At 32.9% G+C, this 27,076-nt stretch overlaps 2 protein-coding genes across 2 annotated transcripts; both read right to left on the minus strand.

Moving 5' to 3' along the window:
* Positions 1–9,750: 9,750 nt before the first annotated feature.
* Positions 9,751–14,674, minus strand: LOC145582586 (phospholipase D beta 1-like). The gene is made up of 10 exons (XM_081639567.1): positions 13,288–14,674; positions 12,770–12,886; positions 12,430–12,624; positions 12,043–12,291; positions 11,870–11,938; positions 11,626–11,773; positions 10,999–11,147; positions 10,684–10,857; positions 10,392–10,589; positions 9,751–10,291 (listed from the first exon to the last, which is right to left on the minus strand). The coding sequence occupies exons 1-10, from the start codon at positions 14,230–14,232 to the stop codon at positions 9,998–10,000; spliced, it is 2,538 nt and encodes an 845-aa protein (XP_081495693.1). The 5' UTR covers positions 14,233–14,674; the 3' UTR covers positions 9,751–9,997.
* A 1,933-nt stretch (positions 14,675–16,607) lies between these two features.
* LOC145595555 (homeobox protein knotted-1-like 7) lies at positions 16,608–21,603 on the minus strand. The gene is made up of 5 exons (XM_081651971.1): positions 20,764–21,603; positions 20,547–20,667; positions 17,455–17,648; positions 17,207–17,338; positions 16,608–17,097 (listed from the first exon to the last, which is right to left on the minus strand). The coding sequence occupies exons 1-5, from the start codon at positions 21,082–21,084 to the stop codon at positions 16,957–16,959; spliced, it is 909 nt and encodes a 302-aa protein (XP_081508097.1). The 5' UTR covers positions 21,085–21,603; the 3' UTR covers positions 16,608–16,956.
* Between the last annotated feature and the right edge of the window lie 5,473 nt (positions 21,604–27,076).

The following is a 27,076-nucleotide window of genomic DNA, read 5'->3' on the forward strand; positions in this document are numbered from 1 at the left end:
CGTTTATTTTATTCAATATTTGTGGATAAGACATTTTAATTGTGAGGGGAGGATAAGACATTTTGATTGTGAGGGGAGAAAGGGTAACAGATTCCCACCCTCAAAGTGTTTCTTATGAAGATTAAACTTTCCATCCTCAATATTGGAACAATCTTTTAGATCAAGACATCAAGTTTAGCTTAGTACAAGATTTTTTTTAATTGTTGTGGACCTCCTATGCTATCAAAATTATATGTACATGAAAAATTTGTATGAGATATTGTTGGATTAGTCTTAGTATTGCTTTCATATCATCAAATCTTTTTGCTGATAACAATGGTTGTTGGGTATCTCCTGAAGCATGTTCGAAGGCAATTAGGGTATGTTCTTTTCAACTTATTTTCAGTTCAGTTCAGTTTCAATAAATTCAGTTCAGTTCATTTCTTAATTTCCTTCTCTAATAAAATATTCAGTTCAGTTCAGTTCAGCTCAACTTAATTCAGTAAATCAGAACAGGCCCTTACTTGGGTTTTGAAACCGACTATTCTTGCAAAGACGATGTTATGTAGATGTATTTGTAATGTTTGTATCACTGAAGTTAGTAAAACTTCTTTGGGTAGCTTACCGAATTTACTCCATATTGTCTAATTCTAAAAGTCAATTAAGCATATGTAATAAATAAATAACATAACATAACATAATGCCATATAATTTACTATTTCTCCTTCTTATATACACTACAATCAAACATTCATTCACCCAACCATTCTTCATTATTAATTTCATTTTAACATCATCAGAACTTTGTCACTCACCCTCTTCTCCCTTCCGACCTTCCCTTTTAGATAGAATATTAATATTAATAAATTAGTTCATGTAGATCATTTCCAATTCTAGCAAATGCAATTTGAGTCAAATTTAGAGATAAGTCAATTTGATTTAGGCTAATTTACTTTGAATACTATTCAGTAGCCAATCTACAATCACTTTCAAGTAGTTTCTTTTAAAAAGTAGTCAAATTTTGGCTCTAATCATTTTCAAGTTTGGTTTAAAAATAAATAAATAAATAAACAACTTAAATCAAAAGATTAATACTACATCATCCATTTCATATACACTATTTATCCACACTCTCATAATATTATGAATCCCATCCATAAAAAAAAGTTTTACTTGTGGTATAATCTGATATTGTAGGACCCGAATATTTAGATACTCTTAATCACATAATGAGTTTTAAAGTCATCAATAACATCCTCTTCTTTTTATGTGGGATAAACTTTCCGACCCTTCACCATTGAAGACAACTTACAAGTGTTACAACATTTTATACAAAAGGGTTATGTGTATAGACTAATAAAATTATAGAGAACACTTCTGAAATTTTGATCTATATGCATAGATCTTAAACATATTTCCAATACATCTATCCCATGTCTTAGATCATATTTTAAACGTCTATTCATATAATAAATTCAAGAATATTGTTGAATAGAACAAGTAATAAATTAATGAAAACTCATTTACTAAAATTATAGAAGTAAATAAAAATAATTGATAGTAGTTTAATTTAAAATATTGGTGATGGAAAATGAGTTGGGTTCCTGTATGATTGTATGGTAGATCTTGATCCCATCTCAATAAGTCCTCTTCCATTTGCATGCATGTCTAACCTCTAACATCCAATTAAAAGAGTTTTAAACTCAAAACATATCAAACAACTTTATTTTATAAATTGATTTATGACAATAAATTAAAGAATTATGATCTGTTAATCATGGGGGACTAGTAATCTCCCATTTACTACCTTCTCTTAATTAAAAAGTAAAAGAAAATTGACTTGTGAGATTGAGTATTTATAAAAGACCAAGTATTTTGTTACATCAACCAATGAATGTAAACCTTGAACGTAGATGATTGGGCCCACGTGCACGTAATGACAATGAAGTTTTTGGTCGTCTAATTGAGTAACTTAAGATTCAGATCTATATCCATTAATTATTATATTACGGTAATTCAACATTTTACTCGTACTTTAATATGTGGGGTGTGTAGCCTACAAGTATTAATATTAATATGTACTCGTACTTTTGATTACTTTCTACACTATAAATTCAACATTTTCTGCAACTTACTTCGTATCATTTTACTTGGAAATTGCTAGAGCAGGGTAGGGGATCTGATAATATAATTGACATTATGCGCAACGTTACATGGGTATATTTAGAGGTGTCACTTCGGATGTTTAGGTCGGATTTGGTGAGGTTGTGTTGGATCAGGTTGAATCTATTTTACTTTTGAATCATGCTATATTAATTTGTCCATACAAATTAAATCGAAATCTAAATTCGGTTTTTTTTTTTTATGTTGGTTTTTGATCGGGTTGGTTGGGTTAGTTTTTGACACCTCTATACATGTGATCTTGTTTGAGAGTTGAGACTACATAAAGAAGACTTGAGCTTTTATTGAGCTTATAGCCTTATATGATCTTATATGAAATAAACTATTGTATATATAGTGCTACATTAAAGTCCCAAGTTATATAGTACTGTAATATACTAAGGTGAAGGACTAAATTTAAGCAAATATATATATTAAGTTAACATAACAAAAATGAAAAGCTATTGAACCTATCTTAGCTAGTACAGTCATTCAGTCATACATACATGGTTGTAGAGTTTGTGAAGTGAAGTGATCACTCCGCAGCGGATCGGAGCAATCACTCTTCACCACACCTTCAAGTCCTTTCTTACAGCCTATCCATTATCTTTGACTTGATATGATCATTGCTATTTTGATGATGGTTATTCTTATTCATACTCACTATGTACATACGTGTGCTCGTATGTTGATATATATATGTCTTACGACTTAGAAACAATATTATGGAGTAACATTTTAAAACATTTTTAGATGTATTTACACGAGACACGATTGTAGTTTAGATAGATCGTATCCCTACATGTTTCTTATAAAACTTCTACAATAAACATAAACTTACTCGTCCTTTTGGAAGATAATAAGAGAGACAAATAATTACGAGAAATAATACAAAAAGGAGAGGTGGTCGACATCTCGCCTGAAAAGGACGGCAAACACCTTTGGCTTTTCATGTTAACATACAAAAATACAAAATGAAGATGTGCATACGCACATATGGAGTAACAATTAGTATTAGTGTTAGTTGTTGCGTGAGTGAGATGTTGTGGCCTTGTGGATGTGAGCATATCATGTTTTGTACGATTAATTAAGGAAAATGCATGTTAGATGTTACCACTAAAAGGTCATAATTATAATTCACTACATCACCGTCAATTTAACATCTTACATATTTTGTTTTAAAAATATAATTTAGGTATTTTTCATCAAGGTAATATGGAGTGTAAATTAAATTAAAATTTAAGGTATGTTACTTCAACGTAAAACAGAGATATGGTCAAAATGAGCTTATGCTTGCAAAATTCTTGTAAGAGTTCATGAACGTAAAGGCTAGTTTAGTCAGCAAAAAAAATTTAATCCGTATTAGTTACATGGTAACTTATTTTAAATGTCGTCTCATGATAATTTTGTTAGTATCACTTGCTCTTGTACTTGTATACACTGTATTTACTACATTGTTGTTTAAAATTGATTAATGGGGAAGTACATAATAGCATTCCCAAAAAAAAAAAAAAAAAAAAAAAAAAAAAAAAAAAAAAGTAAAGAATACAAATCATTCACATCCTATTAAATCAAATAGGAGAGCGTCTTAAAAAAAAAAAAAAAAAAACAAATAGGAGAGCAACATTGCCAATAGTAAAACGATTATCTCCGGCACAATTCAAATTTAGTTTCATCTAATTGGTTTTTTTCCGCTATTAATCAGCACACCTGAGATTCCAGCTTGACGTCAACAACGATGACACAGAAATGCAAAGCCATGGATTTACTTGATGATAGATGCAGTATTAATCAAGGGATGATGCAGAATATGCAAGTTATAAACAAGTTTCCTATTACATTACATAAACCAGGGACCTAATATGCTCTACCAACAAACAAATTAATATGAACACACACCCAAAGTTCTCTTCGTCACCCAATAACAACCAGCAGCATGGAAATGACAAATTTATACTTGTATTATCAACAGAAACTTGCTAAATTCAAAATTAAATGTACCCAGTGATATTCCATGCTTGGGACTTGCATCAGAGGCATCTTTAACTTCATTTTCAGCCATCCCACCGCCTTACATTCAGAGACAGATTCTTGATCTTCCCAGAGAGTTTTCCCTTGATCCAGTATACACTCCTCCCCTTCATAACCGAATGTCCTTTTCTTGGCGTTGCAATCCTGAATTAGAAACCAATTTTTAAACCATAAGCCCTAAATTGAAACCCAGGACCCTAATTCCCCAAATCCAGAACCCTAAACCTAACCCAAAACCCTTAATTACAATAAATAAAAAATAATTAAAAAAAAAGAAAAAAAAACTTACAATTACGTTGATGATTATGATGATCATCGGCTTTGTGTTGGAGCAGTTGACTGGAATATTGAAATTTCGCGGAACTGTAGACACCCATTTGTGTCTCCCCAAAATCAAACTCAGTGATGAATACCTTTCATGTCATTTGATTATCGAACAAAGCGAAAGTATGAAAAGAGTGATGAGGATGTTTTTATTAAAATATCTCTTATTTCTGTTTTTGAAAATATTTCTTTTCTTACCTTATTTTAAAAAAAAACGTGCATTCCAGTTTAGTTTGATTCATGATAAGGGTAGGGATGTCAATGGGGTGGGGCGGGGCGGATGTTGGCCTTCCCATCCCCATCCCCACCTAATATTTTCATCCCCATCCCCGCGGCGGGTCCAATTGTCATCCCCATCCCCGCCCCACCGGGTACAACTCCAAAACCATCCCCGCCCCACCCCCCACTTGGATATCCATTCCCGCCTAATCCCCACCAAAGACCCGCCTAATCCCCACCCAAGATCCACCTAATATCCGTATCTCAAATAAACAATCTTACATAATTAATACGAATTATAAAATAAAACATTCTATACACATTTTTGTGTTATAATATAAGTGTCGTACAAAGTATTATAATTAATATTGTATTTCCTATAATTATTTTATAAATAGATGTAATTTTACTTTAAAAGATATATAGATGTGGGTATGAGGTGGGGATGGGGCGGGTACGAAGTGGGGCGGGGCGGGGATGGGGCGGGTACAACTTAAAATCCACCCCCGCCCCATCACCCATGGTGGGTATAGTTTTTATCCCCATCCCCGCCCCACCACCCGCCAAACCGAGACCCATTCCCGCCCCATTGGGGCGGGGATGGGGCGGGTCAAGTAGAGACCCGCCCCACTGACATCCCTAGATAAGGGTCCAATAAAAGTGTAGTTGGATAGGGTTTGAAAAGACCTTTTCAACGATATATTATAAGCCCAATTTCAATGAATAATGAGGAAGTTATGGCCAAAATACTAAACTAGGCCTGATTTGATTTTTATATGCGTCACAATGATCTAGAGGATGACCTATTATTAATTATCATTCCTAAAGCTATTAGGATTGATTATAGTCTTCTAGAACACTCTAGAAGGTTCTTTTAAATCCTAATGGAGTTAGGATTGATAATTATGTTTCAAAGAGTTTGAAATTGAATAAAACTACTCCTTTTTAGAATCCTTGTTTTGTACGAAGTGGAATATATTCAGATTTTATTTTTGTGCCTCATAATCTTTATCCAAATTTTATATGGTTGGATAGATCTTGAAATTATATTTCCAATGATATATTATAATATTAAATCCGAGCTATAACGAAAAAGATATGAATGTGATATGAAACTCTATCCAAAACTGACACTCTTCCACTATTTCGGTCAGATCTTTTTATCTACAAAATATTTTAATCTGATTCTAATTGGGTTGGAAATTAGACTTCAAGATCTTTCCAACGACATATTATATGACTTATTTGGACTTCTGGATCAAAAGATATGATAAAAACAAAATCCGCAAAAACTGTTTTGCAGCGCCGGACGCCAAGCCTAGCATCTGGCGCTAGATTTAGCGTTTGGCGCTAGACTCCAGCGTTTGGCGATACACGCGTTTTTGATGTTGCGGTCGTGTTTTATTCTTTTCGAAACTCTGATTCGTTTTTTATCACATCCGGCTGATTTTCGCTATAAATAGCCTCCTAAGACCTCCGTTTTCATTCATCAATTCTCAATTCTTCTCATCAATTCTTATTCTTTTTATCACCAAATCTCATCAAGAATCTCTTGATTACTCTCTCTCTTTTCTAAACTAGCCTTTTGCATACAAAATTCCCCATTCACAAGATCTAGAAACACCTAGCCAAGTTCGAAGTTGCCTTCGCCCTATACGTGAAAGGTTTTGAATTCTCAAGGTTTGGTCCCAAATCTAGGCTAAACTTTCTTAATTCTTTATTTCAATTATTTAATTTAATTGTTTGATTATTATTTTTTTCCTTGAAGTTACTAACGTGTGTATTTTGTTATTAGAAAGAGGTACGAGGCATCCAAGTAAGTGCTTTAATTGATTTATTGATACTATGATATAGAAATCATGTTTAGGATGTTATTTTGATTCCTCGTATCATGTTAGGATGATCTTCTTAGTATGATATTTAGGGTGATTTGCTTATATCAATTATGATTCCTGTGATGCTTCTTATTTTCTTTCCTAATATCATGTTAATATCATGTTAGGGTTAAATATTTGATCTTTGATGTTCAGTGACATGCTAGGTTTTGTTATTAATCTTGTTAGTATCATGCCTAGGATCTTGCTATTAATATTAGGATGATTTTACAGTAGTCGTTTGAAAAATGACTACCATATTATTTTAATAGTATACAATATGATTGGTTTATTTTTTTCACCTTATAAAATGGTCACAATTCGCATATTCTCAGGTACACACTCATGCACCTAGAAATAGGTGTAACAACAGCATAATATGAACATTAGTTTTTCATAAAGTGAACATAGGCATAAAAAATATGAACATTAGCTTTCAAAAAGTGAACATAGGCATAAAAATGTGTGATTTTCGATTTCTTATGTGTTGACTTTGTGATTAACTTCGATTGATTAGGTTATACTACCTCCGTTACATTTAGTTGCAACTTCAGAGTATTATTTGAGAGACATAAAATATTCCAAAGTTGCAACTAAATGTTAACGGAGGTAGTGTATGATTTTCTTAATTCTAATGATTTGAATTTTATCTGATTTTCCGCATTTATTTTTTATATCAATGAACATAATCATGCAAAATATGAATATATGCATAGGATCCCTTAAATGTGAACATTAGCTTTTCAGAAAGTGAACATAGGCATAAAAAAATATGAACTTATGCATTTTAGAAAGTGAACATAACATTTCAAATATGAACGTAAGCATTGGTTTTCTTAAAGTAGCATTTAAAAGGTGAAAATATACGTAAAAAAAATATGAACATAAACCTTTAAGAAAGGCAACATATGCATAAATAGATTCCCTCAAAAAAAAAAAAAACTTATGCATAAACAAATTTAATTAATATTTCATGAACAACGCTAAATATTTACATTATGAATATTTGAAATTATATATGAACATATAAAATATTATTATGAATATAATGCATTTAATTATGAACATAAAAATTTGAAGAAATAAAAAATAATATGATTATGAAACATATGCATTATAAGTATTAAATGTTCATTTTTTTAACGTGTTTATTTTCTGTTATTAATTGTTCATTTTTTTTCATGTTAATATTTTTTTACTAAATGTTTATATTTGTTTACTAAATGTTCATTTTGTAGAGCATAGTATTGATTTTTTTTTTTTTTTAATTTTTTTTTTTACGTTGTTACACCTATTTAAAGTGCACAAAGGTGCACCTTAGACTAATTGGTCACAATTAGCCTTATTATATCTACTATGCATACATATTTATTGAAAATTTTAATCCAATATATAATAAATTTTTTTTTAGAGAAACTATAAAATAAGAATAAAAATTACATAAATATTACTAAAAATTTGATAAATCAAAAAAATGTTGATAATACTATTTTATACCTAAAATTAAGTAAAATAATTAATTATCTGGAAAAAAAAATGTATCAATTATAAACTTTATAATCATGAAAACATTATAGTAGTCATATTTTATATTTCAAATGACTAGTGTAAAATTTTCATTAATATTATGCTTTAATATGATTATGATAATTATGATTATTATTGTGTCGAATTATATAGATTTGTTAATTTACGAATTATTTCATGTTATTTGTTAATTAACGGATAACTTATATATAATTTGTCCTTCTTCTCGCTCTCACTCTCTCTCACTCACTATCTCTCTTCTTCTTCCTCTGTTTTCTCTCTCTAAGCTTCCATTAGAGACTCATGTCATTCTACGTTTTGTGTAAAAAAGAGTTTCTTATTCCTAATTCTATCATCGCTCACAAGAAATCGAAGCATGATAAGCTTAGATTTACTTGCACCATTTGTCCTTTTTACACAAAACGTAGAATGACATGAGTCTCTAATGGAATATTAGAGAGAGAAAACAGAGGAAGAAGAAGAAGAGAGAGATAGTGAGTGAGAGAGAGAGTGAGAGCGAGAAGAAGGAGAGAGAAAGTGAAGGAATAAATTGAGAGGAAAATAGAGGAGATGGGGGATTACAACAAGTTCGATCGTTACTTTTAGGGTGCGACGCCCGCATTAATCTTCGAGATAAACCAAATTTGTTTATCTAATGACAATCTCGTAAATATACTACCTCAGTTACATATTGTTTGCAACGATTTGACATAAAGTAGAGAGGAAAAATGTTTAATCGTTGCACATAATATGTAACGGAGGTAGTATCAACAACTTTTGCGGAATAATTAAAGAACAAACATTAGGATCAATTAAAAATTTCTATAAAAATTAGAGGGATGTGATACCATGTTAAAATCAAGAACAATTGGAGAAAACGGTTTAGCATTTGGCATTGATATTAACTTTTTTTTTTTTTTTTTTTTATGGACGTATTGATATTAACTACATACATATATATAATACAAAACAAGACCTAGCCTAAAACTCCTAACAAGATAAACTTGACAAATATACAATATTAACATAATTAAGCAAACTGACTCTAATAATTGTTATTTGGATGATGGTTATTCTTAATACGCACTATGTACAAATGTACTCGTATGTTGATATATTTGTGTAAAAGACTTAAAAACAATATTATGGAGTAACATTTTAAACATTTTTAGCTGTATTTACACAAGACACGATTGTAGTTTTAGATGGATCGTGTCTCTACATGTATTGGATATTTTTCGGATCGAATCAGATGTGCTTTTGACACCTCTATTCATATCAATTTTATATGACATCACCATCATTTTAACATCTTACATATTTCGTTTTTACAAAAATTATTAAAGCTAAGGTATCTTCGGTGTATAATAGAGATATGGTCAAAATGAGCATATGCTTGTAAAATTCTTGTGTGAGGCACATATTCACTTATTGTAAGATCCATGAGTTCATGAACATAAAGACTAATTTAGTTAGCAAAGAAAATTTAATCCGTATTAATTACATGGTAATTTATTTTAAATGTCTCAAGATAATTTTGTTAGGCTCATCCGCACTTGTACTGATTAACACTTTATAACTTTATTCACCACATTGTTGTTTAAAATTGATTAATGGGGAAGTACATAACAATCAATAAACAAAGTCATAATAGCATTCCAAAAAAATTAATAAAAAAAGGAAAAACAATATAATAACCTTAGGTCAAGCAAATACATGGCAAACTAAGCCAACCCAAAAGAGCCACAATTTATCATCACTTATTCATTCAACTTAAGCAAAGCTTACAAAATTCTCAATTAATTACAATTATCAAGTAAATCATGGGTATAATCAACCACCTAAATAATATTGTTTCAAAAAATTAGTGTTATGGTCAATGATCAAATTGTAAGATTTTCTTGAATACCAGAGAAGGTTCCCATGACTTTCCCACCTAAATCAGGAAATGTTTCATAACCAGGAAGTGGGCTAACAATTCCTGATTTATCAACTTGCAAAGGATACTTGAGAAGGTGCCCTTTCATCTCTGTTACCTCATCTGCAGCAAACTGTCTCCAGTTCTGCTCACCCATTGATCTTACTCGTCTCACACACTCGATACTCTCTGGCTGTGCATAGCAGTCTTCTACCTTTCCTAGGTGCTCGGTCCATAGTGACATCCTGTATCCATATATCTGCAATCATTGATGAAGTTTGTACATTTAGCTTATCAGAAGTGAATCACGCGTTTAATCTTAACGCGTGCTATTAAAATTCATCCATATGCATATATACCTGTCCGCGTGGACTAGAATGTCTATTAGCCCAAGTATAGTTTGGCTGATATGCACCCATTGCGATTTCAGTGTCTCTAGTGCCTTCCATAGATCTCTGGTTGATGTTTGCAGAACCTAGGATCACATACTCATCGTCCACTATCATGCCTTTTGAGTGAACATAGATCATGAATCGTCGATTCTTGGTTGAAAGAGCCTATTATTGAAGGAAATATTGGTTTATAATGTGCTAAGAACAAACCACTTTTAAAGAGCTACATACAAATGAAGCTAGAAAATGAGATAATTACCTGAGGAGTAGTTCCATTTGGAGTACTACCAGGATCTCTAGCACGGTCATCTAGAACCTCGCGGTTTCCTAGGCAGAAGAAATTCAAGAAGTCTTGAGGCTCATACATGCTGTCCATTCCTGTTTCTTCCAAAGCTTTGTAGATCATCTCATACATCATTTGCATTGTCTTGTACTGCAGTTCAAAAAGGGAAAAGCCGAGGAAATTTGGTTAATTGAAACTCAAATGTTGTAGAAAACTAGCAATTAGTAGCAAGTTCATGTCTATGATTGTGGCATAGTCAAGAAGCCTACAACTTTACGATCTGCATTATACCTGCCAAAAAAGAATACGCTGCATGGCAAGACTTTTAGGGTCACCCTCTGGCCACATAGGAATGATAATGTATGCAGCAAACCTCTCATTTGCTTTTATTTTACTGACAATCTTAAGAGCAATTTCTACTGGTATCAAATTGTTTGCACCTGCTCAGAATAAGGAAAATACAGGGTCATGCAAGTTATCGGTCAAATAGTCATCCATTAACTATTACACAACAAGAAACTGAAGATTATTTTACATCCAAATAGCATTAGACATTGACCCTCCCTCATCCACCACATAAAAAAAAGGAAAGGGAGCATATCCGATGATCTAAAATGGAGAAAATGCGTATATGTAATCCCCACATTGTTGAGAGTTATGATAGCTTGATTATATTTGAAACTATTGGTACACGATGGGATGGTCAAGTTCTATTATTTGCAACTCCAAGCTTAGTTTGCTAGTGAGTTAGGCTTAGCCAGTTAGCAAGATCACCTAAGAGAATTGTAACACTAAAAAAAAAAATTCCTACTGCATAACACTTTGTATCTATCATTGAGCTGATACGAAAGAAATTCAGAACTCTATTATTGTGCAAAATTAAATGAGAATATCGAATACAGGATTGTGATAAATTACCCAAGTCTTTGTAAGAATCCCAATTATATGAGGAGCCAAGAAAGTATTGGTTCTCAACATAAATGTAATGCTGGGCAGAACGGATGGCATGTATATAAGCTGCTTGTATACTCATGTCTATGAGTACGTTCTTTCCACACATAAGGTTCTGGTCCAACATACAGAAAAACCAAATGTTCGTTAACAGTCTATACTAAGAAGGGTTGTATATCCACAGAAGTTAAGAGGAAGTCAAGATGCTAACCCATCGTATCCCATCTCTAGGATCCTTTGGAAATCCTTTCACAGAATTGGAGTCTATTGAGCGGAAAATCTGAGATAGTTTAGTAAATTAGTCAGTCGAAAGTAACAGCTTTAAATAAAAATCTGAAAATCTAAAAGAAACTTTAAGGAACCAGCTGAAAAAGATTAAGTTACCTGCACATGCCATGATTCCCTATCATCATGACTGTGTCTGATTACATCTTCTATTTTGAGAATATCAGGAACCCTGTCTACTTGAAGTAGATGATCATCGTAAGATTTTGACATTTTTTGTATCCCCCGAGGTTTTGAAGCCTTTAACCAACGCTCCTGAAAGTTGGCCATGATATCATATGCAGCTGGACCGTCAATTTGACAGTGCAAATCATGCCAAGGTTCTCTTGGACATCCATCAGTTGGACCCTGTAGAATAGAGGATCAATATATTTGCATGAAAATGCATCTACACACCTCAGTAACTATATGTTATAGGCATCTCCATATATTGACATCAATCTAGTGTATTAGATAGTGAAAGAGGAATTGAGAAGTATGATTTACAGTGAAGTTTGGCTGATGAAAGTCATCCTTGTGTACAGTCTGCAATGTTCTAAAAAGAGAATGCTCTGGTGTATCATATCGCCCTGAGCAGAGGTCAAGCCCGCCAACAAAAGCAATTATCTTTCTCCAGTTGTTGCCTGCATCAGCATCTACAATTACAGTTTTCTGATGATGGGTATAGATTGCTCCAGCTTCCTGATCATATTATAATCAAAGGGACACATCGGATCAAATACAAAACTAATACAACTGTCCAGGTAAAATTACAAATACAAAATTGTACACTTATGAAGCAAAGAGAGACAATGATTTGATTCAGACAAAGTAGCATGTGAAATACCTGCTGCTTGATGATACTATGTCCTTTTCCTCCAGATCGTGGGCAAAGTATGACATGCACTGAGGAGTTTTTGAAGAATTGGAAAGTTACTTCATCATCTGTAGCTAAGATGCCTTGCTACATATCAGATGCACAAATCAGTAAAAAAAAACCTTTTTTACAGGACATGTATAAGAATCTAAAGATGGAAAATTAGGAAAACTGGTAAGGCCGAAGCAAATGATCCATAATAGGTAGAAACTAGGAGGGCAGCAATTCACAATTTGGCATTCTCATTGTGACAGAAAAAATGTATTTTCATATCCACTGCTCGACAATTGTCTATTCTAATAATCACTACAGAAAAGTAAAAAAGGAAAAAAAAAATGGACATCAATCAAGCAGAAAAGTGGAAAGTGCAATGTACACTTCTTATAAGATTCCTCAAGTATTAGATACTAAGATTGAAAGAAAGTAATCTGGTCACAAGAAAAACTCGCGAACAATAACAGTGAGAGTAGGCAGGAAAATCCACTTACAGTAGTAAAGTTCAGAATATTCTGAGAAGTAGGGTCATCCCACAAAAGGAGCAGCACTCTAACACCCTCCTGTGCTTTAGCTTTAAGAAGAGCTCCTAAAGTGATACCCGAGCCATCTCTAGCATCACGAACAAGTTTGACAAGGTGGGTTACAGACCACCCAGTAAGGTAAACCAATCGACGAGCATGAGAAATAGCATTCAAGATATCCCTCCAGCATTTCCCATGCACATAATGCATATCATTGTCAAGCCTAAAATCAGGAAGCATACCATCCTCAACATGTGCATCTTGGTAAAGTGTTAATCTATTCCCTTGTCTAAGTGGAAAATAAGTCCTAGGAACACCATAATAAGTAGGACCAGGACCAACACCCAAATGATAAAGATTCATTCTATGCACCGGTATATACTGAATCGAAACACTCAGGACTGCTCCTGTCTCCCAATTCTGTCCATTCGCCTTAACAACAGGAAAGTACCCCTCAATCCTTTCACCTGAGTATAACTGCTGTGCTGGTATACCAACAGCACCCATAATCTGAGCACCTACAACATCATCATCTTTCACTACAAATTGCAATTCTGCAGCAGTATGTGCAACAGGCACAAAGAAATGCTGCATCCAAACCGGGTTATCATCATTCCTCATCACAAAAGTTCTGGCAATGATAGCACCAGCAACAGATACAATGACATAAGGATCACTCGTTAACCTCTTCGAGGATCCCATAATTGATAAACCCCCTAGTAAATTAGTCAAGGTTTTATGAAACATGTCCATATTAGGAAGGTTCCTAGCCTCCTTAACCCAAATGTCTAAATGCCCATGTAACAGCATAACTTTTAGAGACCCTTGAGAGGTCTGAAATGGCAAGTACTCAGTTCCTTGACCATGTTGTGAGCCATCAAAGGAAGGTGAATGAACTTGACTAAAATGTGCCATATTTTTTTACACAATCTTCAAAAATCAATCTTGTTTAGAAATACTGCTAATTAAGCAATCAAAACCCAACAAAAACTTTCTAATTCTGTTTCTTTCTGATTAAATTTGATTGCAGAATGATTAAAGCTGTCAAATTAACCAAAGAATGAACTATATAATCTACAAAATAGTCTGAAAAGCTGATAAATCTGTCAAATTTACCTGATTTATGAGCTGTATAAATGTGGGTGTGTGAGATTACAAAAATCAGGCTTACAAGTTGAAAAATCTTGATTAAAAGAGCCTTAATGAACTGGGAAGTTGAAGAATTGAAAAAATCAATAAAAAAGATTGAATTTTGAATGATTGGAAGAGAGTGGGAAGCCAGAAATAAATTGTGGGCACATTAATTTGAATAAGATCTTGCATTGACAAAAGTCAACAAGATAGACTAGGCTGCTGTTTGATTTTCAAATGATTCAAAATTGTTCAATATTTGCAAATTGGTAGAAAATTAAATTAGATTAATTATAGAGAGATGGGTTAAGGAAACTTCTAAGTAAAAGAGTTGATGTCAAATTGGTTGATCAATAGTTGCGACTTTCTAGTTTGGCAGCACCTTAAAGCTAAATAGTTTGCTGCAATCTGTTTTTACAGTTGAAGTCCTGTACTGTTCCCGTGATTTTTTTTTTTTTTAAGATTTTTGTTTTTTTTTTTTGGGTGAAAATAGAAAATTGGACGAACTATTGATAAACTTGAGAACTATTATGTTTACCAAATTTTTACTTATTTCATGAAAAAATAAAAAGTTTAAATAAGATAAAGCTCAAGATAAATAAAGCTAGATAAGATAAATTTGAGAAGAAAAAAAAAATAAAGATAAAATTTGATAAGGGTCATCTTTGTTCAATTGAATGCCTATAAAAAAATTAAAAAAAATAAAGTTTAATTGGTCGATTGTTTCACTAAGCAAATGTAACTTTTTCATTTTCGCTTCAAAGTCAATTTTTCAACTAATTGAGATATTTATTTACGAAACAAATTTAATTATATGACTAATGAGATTTCAAAAGTCAATAAAAAATCATTGACCAAACAGGCTTTTAAACATACTCCCTTCGTTTCTGAATAATTGAAACAATTTTAATTTTCTTGTTTAAACATCCATGTAATCTTATTTCTTGTTGTTTGGTTTTCAAAGAGTTATTAAAAGTTTCACTAATGCGCGAAAATTTAATAAAAACAATAATTTGTAACTTTTTTTTCCTCCTTCTTATACTACTGTAAAAAAGCTTAACTTTCTATTTTTTTTAAAAATAAATAAATAGAAAAAATTCTGATAATTTTGTCAACCAACCAACTTCACTCTTTCATTTTCAAGCAAGAAAACACTAAATCGTAAAACACAACAAAGACGGTACAAAATCCTCGTTTTCATCTATTCAATGATAGGCGTGTTTCCGTAACAATCATACGATGAATGGAATTGAAACATTCCAAGTATAACATGGGACACACTACATGAGGGAGACGAATAGACGATCCTCTTGTGAGTTGTGACAACCTTCATCACAACTTCACAATCAACCATTTTGCATTGACTTGGTTTATAGTTTTCATATATGCCAAATACTACTAACGATTATAGGTCATTAGACTATTATGATATATCCATCTTTCACTATGATATAATGAAACTCCAACATCATTTCAATGTAATATATCCATCTATATATTGTACGGCGCTAACTTAGCCAAGTGATGGTCAACAACATTCACATCCCTCTCTCCCTCTAATTATAGATGAAATGTTCTTCACATTTTGACTCTACACGTTTGTCAATGCATTACTTAATTTTTTTTTTGGAGGGATTATCAATGCAGTACTTGACCATAAAAAGCATAATTGCATATTAGTAAGAAATGAAGTACAACTATTGAAATATTGAACATTAATAAACTACTTATTGATACGGATCAAATAAGACTTAACATGACTATTTTATGTTTGATATATTGATAGTAACATAAAAATTCTCTCAATTTATATGTAGTGTAAAGATTCCAAATAAGAAAAACAAAAAGGATTAGAGGGAATACTCCGTATTATACATTTTTGGATTGGAAAACTTTTCTAAGTTGCTTAAATTGCCCTTTGTCTAGTAGAAAATATGCTTTGCCATACTCATCAGCTATATAGCCTTGAACTTGGGCTAAATCAACCCTCAAAGTCGAAAATGGAAATGATGATAACTATGCTAGTCCTTTAACAATGATGAGAAGGCAAATAGATTCAACGAACCCAAGATCCTAACATCACATGTGCCTTGGCAATAGTCTCAAACAAAAGAAAATCATGAGTGAAGAGTAACTTTCAGCCATAGGAGGACTAAGAATATTGAAAAGATCAGATCATAATAATAGGATATATGAAGAAGTAGTATATTACATCATTACTAAGAATCCAAAAGACCTAATCTGATCCCCTCTATGCATTATCATTTTTCTTTACACCAGACTGTTGAACGAAGTCGCATATCCTGCATCCTAACAGTAATTCCATGATTGAATTTCAGTATATATATCACAAAAGTAACAGTGGTTTTGGTTAGATTGATATCAACCTGCACGAGAAGTTACATACAAACTGATGGAAACGCGATACAAAAACGTATATTTGCATATGATCTTGCTGGTCTGATCTGTATGTCATTCTGCAGGAATGAATCAGGTGGGATGGCCTGTTTACCGCTTGCGCTTGGACTTGAGAGTATTTGCAGACTGAGAGTTGTTATGCCAGTTGCGCTTCCTTTGGTTGATAAACCAGTTGTTAATCTGCTTAAGTTGTAACCCTGTTTCCTCAACTAGTTTCGCCTTATCATCTTCCTGTAATCATAAAAAGCAGGCATCAGGTTGCTGTCAACAAAAAATATAAATCTGATGAAAGTTACAAACCATGAAGAGATATATATGAAGATTGAGTAGTGTATCTTACAGTAGGATAAGGCCACTTCGAATGCTGTTGCCACCATGCCTTAAGAACAGAAGTGGTATCCCCTGGTAGTTTCCCAGCTCGCCTTTTGCGCAGAATTTCCTCTCTGACATCTTCAATTCTGGACTTGAACCCCTGCAAGGACATTGTTCTTCAATCATTAAACAACAAAAGCAACCTCTATATATAGAAAATCTGGACTCTTTGGATGATTTATACTCCTGTTGAACATAGTGTACAGATTTAATTACCTGCTTCAACTCGATCTTGAGTTCATGACGCACTCTTTCCATGAGAGACCTCTCAGATTCAGTAGGAAGTAAAGGCCCGAATCCCATCATGTCATGTGCATCTCCCCCAGATGACTGATCCATAGAGTATTCCAACTGCAAATCATCCTCATCATCGGACATTGTTGCACCTGTTCCTTCTCCTAGAGTCGCGCCTACAATTGTCAAATAGCAAATGCTCGTTACAACGTAACATCTAACAAGGAATGTAACAGTAAATCAGTAGATAGAATAGCATGCAATTATGCAAATCATAAGCAAAAAGAATAACACAAGTTCATATATGTTACTAACACAAAATATTAGCAAACTGATTTTGAAAATGCCTATTCATTAGCTGCCCATCAGCATTAGAAAATTCGGATAATATGACTGCTATACATCAGTTTTAGCTATCTTTTTTATGTTTAGTGTTCATCCACCTTGATCAGTGGAAAAAAAGGAGTTTGAGAAAGAACACATATACATAGTATGATCTATGATAGTAATATAAGTAATAAATTTGATATTGTGACTAATTGGTGCTCCTACTTTATCTTTATGTTATGAAATTGGCATATAACCCAAGTTTTAAGTGCAATATTTCCGTCATACCACTTAGATGCACATATATTACACTAAGTTAGTTGGCTCTAAAGCTCAAAATATAAAGTTGTCACACTTAATCCACTCAAATATTGGTTGTGTATGCATGCTTTGATGCACAATACATGCAAGTATAAGCACATGCTTAGAAATCTTCTTTGTGAGCAAAAGTTATGGTGGATGACCACATCTTTTATGTAAGCGCCAAAATAGATCATCTCATTTTTATGTAAAAAAAATGAAATGACACTTATTTTTATTGGTAAATGTTACTCCATAAGTGAATGGTCCACCACTTTTGTATTCAATTTAGAAATGAATAGAGAAATGTGGACCAATAAAAACAAAGATCATTCATATCGGCACACAAAGTAATATGACATGCTCATATCTTTTTTACATTTGATAGAGACCAAACCCTCCTCACAAGTTCCATTATTCTCAGCTCCCCATTTTATATAATACTCCAATTAAATATGCTATTTTCTTAAAAAAAAAAAAATTACTCTCCTCCTAGAGATTCCTTACTCATCAAGTAACAAATTCTTAATTTCTTAATTAATCAATGAATGTTGAATTGGCCAATCTCCCTAAGTTCTTTAAAATTGGACAATGACAAGTAAACAGTTGATTAAGTATATAATAAGATTCTAAAACACGCATTCTCTTACATCAACATTGACAATGGCTTTTTTTTTTTTAAAAAAAAAAATCTATTAAATTGTCACTAATTTTTCAACATGAATAATTAAGAAATAATACCTAAGTTTTCTAGCTAACAAGCACAACTTGACAAATAATGTGTTAGCGAGAATTTCACAATTTCAACCACTAATTAATTACTTTATACGAGTACATACTAACTAAATTAGACCTCAAAGTATCACATATGAAGTAAGTATGTAATACTTTCTTCACAATTAATACCAAAAAAAAAAAAAAAAAAAAAAAAAAAAAAGCGAAAACTAATCTAGAGTGAAAATGTTCAAGTTGTGTCAAATTTATTAATCACAAATAAGATTAGCAAATCTAGTGGTTATGATTGCATTGTTACAATGGATTTAACATTGACAATCATTGTAAATAAATCCCAACCGGCCATTACCAAATCAATCACCATGCATGTTAGATTAAACAAAAAGTGAAAGTCATATCAATCTAATTTATAAATCAATGTGCTCAAACAACCCCACTTCAATATCTTTGGAAAAACAAATGAAAATATCTTTTTACTGTTAATCTAGATTGACATGACATAATGAGATATCAAATTATGTTTTTGTATTTTTCTATTAAAAAAAGTACTCCCTAATTAATTTTAAAGTCTTAACATTATTATACTAGCACTATTCACATAGTTCATTGTAATCATCTATTATTTGTATTATACTTGTACGGAGTATATGCAAGGAAATTACATTATTATTATTATTATTATTATTATAAGGTTTTGTTAGATTCATCTTTACATGTGATTTACTTTATATCGTCTAAACATTGATTATTTTTCCTCGGACACTAATTGGCTATTTTTATTTATTTATTTTTTTAATTTTTTTACAAACATGAAAAGATAAAGTGTACTCGAAAAAAGACCTAAAATGCTACTCCGTACCAAAATATCTTGCCTAATAGTAACAACTACTCATAACAAATGAATGCTTGACCACATCATATTGTTAAGTAAATAGTAATCTTCATTAATCAACTAATCAATCATTCAATACTTTCTAGATAACACCAACAATAATATTCGATTATTGGGTGTACCTTTCGATTTGTAATTGGTTGGGGTTGAAGCTAACACATAATAATATATGTATAGTATACATCTTGCTTAATTTGTTAACCCTTCTTCTTCTTCTTCTTCCCTCCCTTCCTCACCAACTAACTATCTTCTCCTAACTATAAATTAAAATTTCCTTTTCAATGGGACCCACTTCCACCCACCCTTTTGTTTGTCAACACAAGCAATTGCAAAAACCTCCAAATTTGTCATGGATAATTTTATTTATTTATTATTATTTATTATATATATTTTTATTTGTTGCCCACCAAACTAATCAATCATCAGAATAGTGAAACATAGGAAACCCAAATGTATGCAAACTTCATTAATCAAGCAAAATGGATAGAATATTATTATATCATATGTTTTGTTTATAATATACAATATCATATGTATGTTTCTTGAATTTTATACATGTATTGTTTTATTATTCCTAATGGTCTTTTTCACCACACCAGATAATAATAATAATAATAATAATAATAATAATAATAATAATAATAATAATAATAATAATACATATGACACATACATTGATTTATACAGTCATACATAGATCTAATAAAATATGTACTCTCTATTCGAAATACGAAGTAAATTATTACTGTTACTATCACCGTATAATTTAAACTAGTAATCCGACAACTAAATTCAAATAGAGGCAGTATCGAGGACATACCAGTAAGATTTTGCAAATTTTGTTCGATTTCACGGCATGCCATGACAGCTTCAACAGCATGGACTCTAACATGATTTTGTAGCTGCTCTTTGAATGAACACAACACCAACAAATATTGTGCCTAAAAAAAACAACACCCCAAATCATTAATTTAACTTTTCAAATCACAAACTATATATTATAATAAAAAATAGATGAGTATTATTAGAATTATTACCAAAAAGTTGTCAAGGTCTTGGCGTTCATGAGGAGAGAGAGAGTGATTATGTTGAGAATTAGTAGCATAAGAACGAAGTAAATTATGAGATTGATTATATTGAGCTTCAATTAAAGGCAACTGATCAATTGGTGTTGCAACTCTCAAACAAGCTACATGAGCCGCTAACAGCTGTTCATACAGCGGATGTGTCGCAATTTCAGCTTTTAGCTGTCTATATTGATCGGAAAACGCCATTTCTCCGGCCATCAATCCGCTAAAACCACCACCACTTCCGCCTCCGCTTCCGCCTCCTATCATCCCTAACCCCTGTTCCTGCATTTTTCTTTAAAAACCCTAAAAATTGAAAACTAGATTTTGATGGAATCAATCAAAACCTTCAAAAGGGTACTTGAATTAGGTGATTATATGAAATGGGTATGAAGAAAAAATGAGATAAAATTAGGAGAGAGAAAGTTTAAGGTAGAGAGAGAAAGAGGGGAAAAAAGAGGGAAGAAGGAGTAATAATAATATAGGGAGAGGACCACAAATATAGGGTGAGAAAAAATGAAGGAAAGAGAGAGAGAGATTGCTTTAAACTTACTGCTAAATCAGTAAATCAGATAGTGAACACTGAACTGTAATATAAAAACCTAGAGAGAGAAAGACAGATTATATTTTATGATATGATAAATTTATTGGGATCTGAGTCAAACAGTATGTAAGCTTTTTATAAATTTGTTTTTCTAGCTCAAAAATGAAGTTAATATTATAAAGTTTTTTTGATTTTTATATATAATGAATGCAGAAGATGCTGATCATATGAAAGTATAACAGAGGAGAGAGATTTTGAAGAGAGAGAAAGAGAGGTTGGTTGGTTTAGAGAGAGAGAGAAAGAAGGAAGAAAGAGATCATTACTATGAAAGGGAAGGGAGAGAGAGAAAGATGATCAAGATTATTAAAAAAAGCTGTTTGGCTGTGTCTGTGATCCTGACATCTTGGCTGCTTTTTTCTCTGATTTTTCTTTTTTTTTTTCTTTCTTTCTTTTTTTTTTTTTTTAGCTTTTTTGTTTAACCTCTTTTGTTGTATCTAATCTCTATCAAAAACTAAAGTGTTACTTGGATCAAATTAAAAGATGAGTTTTATTGTGTAGGAGACTAGGAGGAGTATAATGGACCACTATTTTATTTCTTACAACTTTATTGGTTTTGCGTCGGGGGAGAGTTATAAATGACAAATAATGAAAATGAAATAATGAGATAGGATTTTAAGTCTCAAATAGGAGTGTAATAGTGCAAAATTTTACCAACTAAATTAGTTACTCCGCAGTATCCGTGCTTTGTTGGTGGATGATGATACAGTGAGGCATTTAATTTCTACATGTTTGGAAAATAATAAACTTGTAATTAATTATTTGAAAATTTTGTTAGAAAGTTGTTGAGTTGATTGAGTTATGTTTATGGAGTATTCGATTTGAGTTCTTAGAATGAATTTAGGGGGTCATACGTACGGAATATACATATGATTTGTCGACTTTAGCTTTTCTTGGGAGGGGCCTAAATGGAGGGGTGGATCACATAGTTATCAGATTGTGATCCACCCTTTTCTTCACAACTTTTATTTGTAGGGGGGTTATATCTTATCATGCTATCGAAGAAAACTAGTTGTATATCTAATCATGTAAAGTAACAATAATTTATTATCTATTGCATACATCTTATCTCTACTTATAATGGTTGTAGTAAAGCGAGTCGCAGAGAATTGATTGACAGATATTACCACAGATAGTTAGATAGACGATGGTGCTATCATAAGCGACAAATTAACATAATCTTGTTCAGATGAGTCTTGAAACCAATACATGTGTTATAATGTAGTCTAACAAATACTGCATTAAAAACAATCATCAATAAGAGCCTCAAATTGCTCTCACCTCCATAAAATGAATTCACAAGAACAAATTATATGAACATAGATAACACGTGATGGAAATAGAAATGATAGACATTTGGTTAATAAATATGTGGCAGTTGTATGCTTCTTTATATAACCAATCAAGCATTTTCATGCATGAATGAAGGGTTATAATTAGAAAGGGGTATGTAATTGTAATGTAACTTTAATTTGAGAGTTTAAATAAAATAAAAGAAAAGATGAATATGCCAGACAAATGGGGCTCCTTTGTCTTCAGCCAGTGTCTGATTTACACTACCTTTATCAATTTTGTCATCTTCTTCACCCTTTTTTTATTTAAGTCAAACATTGTTTACATGAAAGCCTTTTCTATTTTATTTTTTTAATTAAGGGTACATGATAGCTTTTATTTCAAATGATTTGACAAAAGAAATTGCTGCCATTGTGTTCACCGTTCACCCATATGTGATATAGTACCAGTAAAATTATGTGATGATTAAGTTCCTAATGTTGGGGTGCCATAAGAAAAAAAAAAAAAAAAAAAAGGAACAGTTGTATAATTTGTACTCCGTATATGAGTATATCTGTGTGTTTTTATTCGTATGTGATTTTTGTAAAAAGGTGTTTAAAAACAAATTTACGCAAGGTAAGTTAAAGTGGATAATATCATACTAATGTAAAATCAAGGTGAGCATATAACTTAATATATTGGACGGTGAAGAAGTCTTAACAATTGGTATTAGAGCCGATGGCTTGGGAGCTGGACCTTAGTAGTGGGCAGAAGCCTTAGACGACACCAAACTAATGTGAAATCAAGACGAGAATCAGATGAATAGATGCAACATCCACTATATATCAACATACATCTAAATGAGTTTTTAAAAAGAATATACTGTAACTCTGTAAGTAGAGGTGGCCAGTGGGCCGGGTTGGACCCAGCCCACCCTGACCCGCACGGCTGGTGGGTCAAATGGGTCCAGCCCGGATCCGACTCGGCACAACCCGGCACAACCCGTTTGAAAAGGTGGGTGCGTCATGGGTCCAAAAATTCTAGGCCAGCCCATTTCGACCCAGCCCATTTTGACCCACATGATTCGGCCCAACTCGTTCAACCCATTTCGACCCACGTGATTCGACCCACCCAACCCACGAACCCACCCAACCCGACCCATCACGCACGGCCCACCCAACCCACCAACCCGCACAACCCGCCAGCCCACCCAACCCGCCAACCCGCACAACCCACCAACCCGCCCAACCCGCCAACCCGCACAACCCGCACAACCCGCCCAACCCGCCAACCCGCACAACCCGCACAACCCGCACAACCCGCACAACCCGCCTAGCCTAACAGCCATATTCCAAATAATTTTCAAAACTAACGGCTACTTTTTTTTTGAATTTGATGAAGAATGTTAACGGCTAGTTTTTTTGTATTGTATGATCATCCCCTCAATTTTTCCTATAAATACCAATTCCATTTCATTGAAATTTCCACACAACTCAAGCTTTCTTTCTCTCTTACTCAAAAATTCTTAATTGTTCTCAAATTCTCAAGTGTTATTTAGTGTTATATAGAGTTTTATTTTTGTTAAAAAAAAATCTCCTTACTATTATTATTAGTATTCTTAAGATTCTAAAAAAAAAAAAAAAAAAAAAGTTCTTCTCCATATTATAATTAGTAATCATAAAAAAAAAAAATGGGCTCAAGAGGAGGAATGGGAAGGAGTCAAAGTGGTGGTCGAAGTGGTGGCCAAAGGAGTGGTGGTGCAAATTTTTCGTATGAAATTAATACGGAAAATTTAAACCAATTTGTCAATGAATATGGAGATTATGGTTTAGGAGATGGGCAAAATATTCAAACGTCTCCACCACAACATTTCTCCCACCAATCATCGAGTTCAACTATGCCACCTCCATCACAACCAACATCTCAACCTTCATCTCAAGGTAATTTCTAATTTAATTTTTATTGTTATGAATATTTGAAAAAAACTATTATTAATGATTATAAAGTTCGTTTAGTTCCAATTTTCTATGATTTATAATTACCATGAAAAATGCGTTTAAATAATTATAATTAAAATATTTAAAATTTAAAAGCTTATTTTCATGAATAGCGTTTAAAAATTAATTTCAATAATTTGATTTATGAAAGGTGGTGGCGGTGAAAGTAGAGGTCGAGGACACACTTCTTGGGTGTGGAAACATTTTGACGGTGTTGACGTCACACCCCCGGGATGGCAACCCGGTCAACCAAAGAGGTTCACGTATACATGCCTAGTTTGCAAGGCGCTAGGTGCAAATGACAAGTCATATAGTTGGAAAACGGGAGATGGAACCGGAACCTTTAGTCGGCATTTGCAAAATAAACACGACTTGTTCGAAAATGGCCCCCGTCCTTCGGGGGGTAAGTTGCCCGTCCAAACACAATTGGGTGGATACATGAGCCATCTACCAGGCGGAGGTACACCTTTCCATTATAATAAAGATAGAATGATTGATGAAATGAGTACTTTAGTTATTGCTAATGAATACCCTTTTAGTTATGGTGAAAATGCAAATGTTGAGCATTTTAATAAAGTTGCATTACAACCTGCATTTACTCGTGTCCCCCGAAACACCCTAAGACGTTATACACAAACTTCTTATTATAAATATAGGAGTGGTTTGATTGAATTATTTCGTACTTTTGATGGTCGTGTTAGTTTTACAAGTGATACATGGACTTCTAGTATGGGCGAACCTTTTCTTTGCATTACTGCTCATTGGGTGGATGATGATTGGTTTATTCAAAAACGTATACTATGTTTTCAAGCTATGGAAGAAAGGCATACCGGTTTTAACATCAAAGTTCGTATTTTGGATTGTTTAAAAGAATTTCACTTGAATAATAAAGTTTTTTCTTTGTCTCTTGATAATGCAACTGCAAACACAAAGTGTATTGACTATTTGAAAAATGACTCCGAGTTGCATTTGTTGTTGGGTGGTAGTCTCTTGCATGTTAGATGTTGTGCTCATATTTTGAATTTGTCTGTTCAAGAGGGTCTCGCTGAGTTGCAACCATTGCTAAACCCAATTAGAACAGTTATAAAATGGATTAGGATAACTCAGTCAGTTAGACGAAAGTACATAGCTATGTGTAAAGAAAGAGGTCTTAAGAAAAGACAATGGTCTATTGATACCCCTACCCGTTGGAATTCTACTTTCAATTTGTTGAATGATGCTATAAAGTATCGTGATATTTTGACCCAACTTTACAACGAGACTCGTGTTGATCCTACTGAGTTATTAACCGAAAGTCAATGGACTAATGCTTCTTTTGTTCGTGATGTTTTAAATGCTTTTGATAGTGCAACTCATATTTTCTCTTATATCTACGAGCCTAACATTCATTTAGTAGTAATTGAGTGTGTTAAAGTTGTTCACACCATCGAAGAGCATATGAAGATTGATGAACTTCGTCCCGTTCTTGATAGCATGAAACGTAAGTGGCATACTTATTTTAGTGAATTTCCAATTATTTATGGAATTGCTGCTATTCTTGACCCCGGTGTCAAAGCTGAAGGTTTGGAAAATCTTTTAGAATTTTATTATACAAGTTTAGGAATCGATTATGATGTTAGTGAATATATTAACAAATGCAAATCTGTTTTGGGAGACCTTTATGATCATTATGCATCTATTTATGGTTTTGATTTAGCTACACCAACTAATACTAGTACTTCCGATTCTAGATTTGGTTTTCTTGATAAAGTTATGAAAAAAAAACACAAAGCATCTACATCATTCTCATCATCATCTTCTTCAACACTTGCTATTAATGATTATTTGTCATATCAACATGAGACCAACAACAGCTTTCAAATTATAAAATGGTGGCAAGAACATCAAAAAAGTTTTCCTATATTAGCGAGAATTGCAAAAGATATACTTGCAGTTCCCGCTTCATCAGTTGCTTCCGAGTCTGCTTTTAGTGCAGGTAGAAGAGTGTTAGATGAAAAAAGATCTCGCTTAACTCCGGAAAGCATTCAAATTTGTGTTTGTAAGAAAGATTGGGATCAAGCTGAAAGAAGAACTCAAGGTTTAAAGCAAGACGAAGACGATGAAGATGATCCTGTGATGATATTGGAGTCGTCAACGGATGATGCAGCTTCCGGGGATGATGATGCAACAAACATGGGTGGCTAGAAAAGTCTTAATCAGGTACGCTAAGAACTACGTGGGCTTTGATTCTTTCGGGATACGTAGGCAACTTATTTTTCGAAAATTAGAATTTAATTGAAAAATTAAATTTTAATTTTCTAAAGATAGGTCCAAGCCCCCCTTCCTCCCCCAAATTCCAAAATAAGTACAATATAAGAACTACGTTGGCTTTGATTCCTTATTTTGTGATATAAGGATACGTAGGCATCTTAAT

This window comes from Chenopodium album, chromosome 2 (genome assembly GCF_948465745.1).
Source record: "Chenopodium album chromosome 2, dcCheAlbu1.1, whole genome shotgun sequence".
Classification (NCBI taxonomy): Eukaryota; Viridiplantae; Streptophyta; class Magnoliopsida; order Caryophyllales; family Amaranthaceae; genus Chenopodium; species Chenopodium album.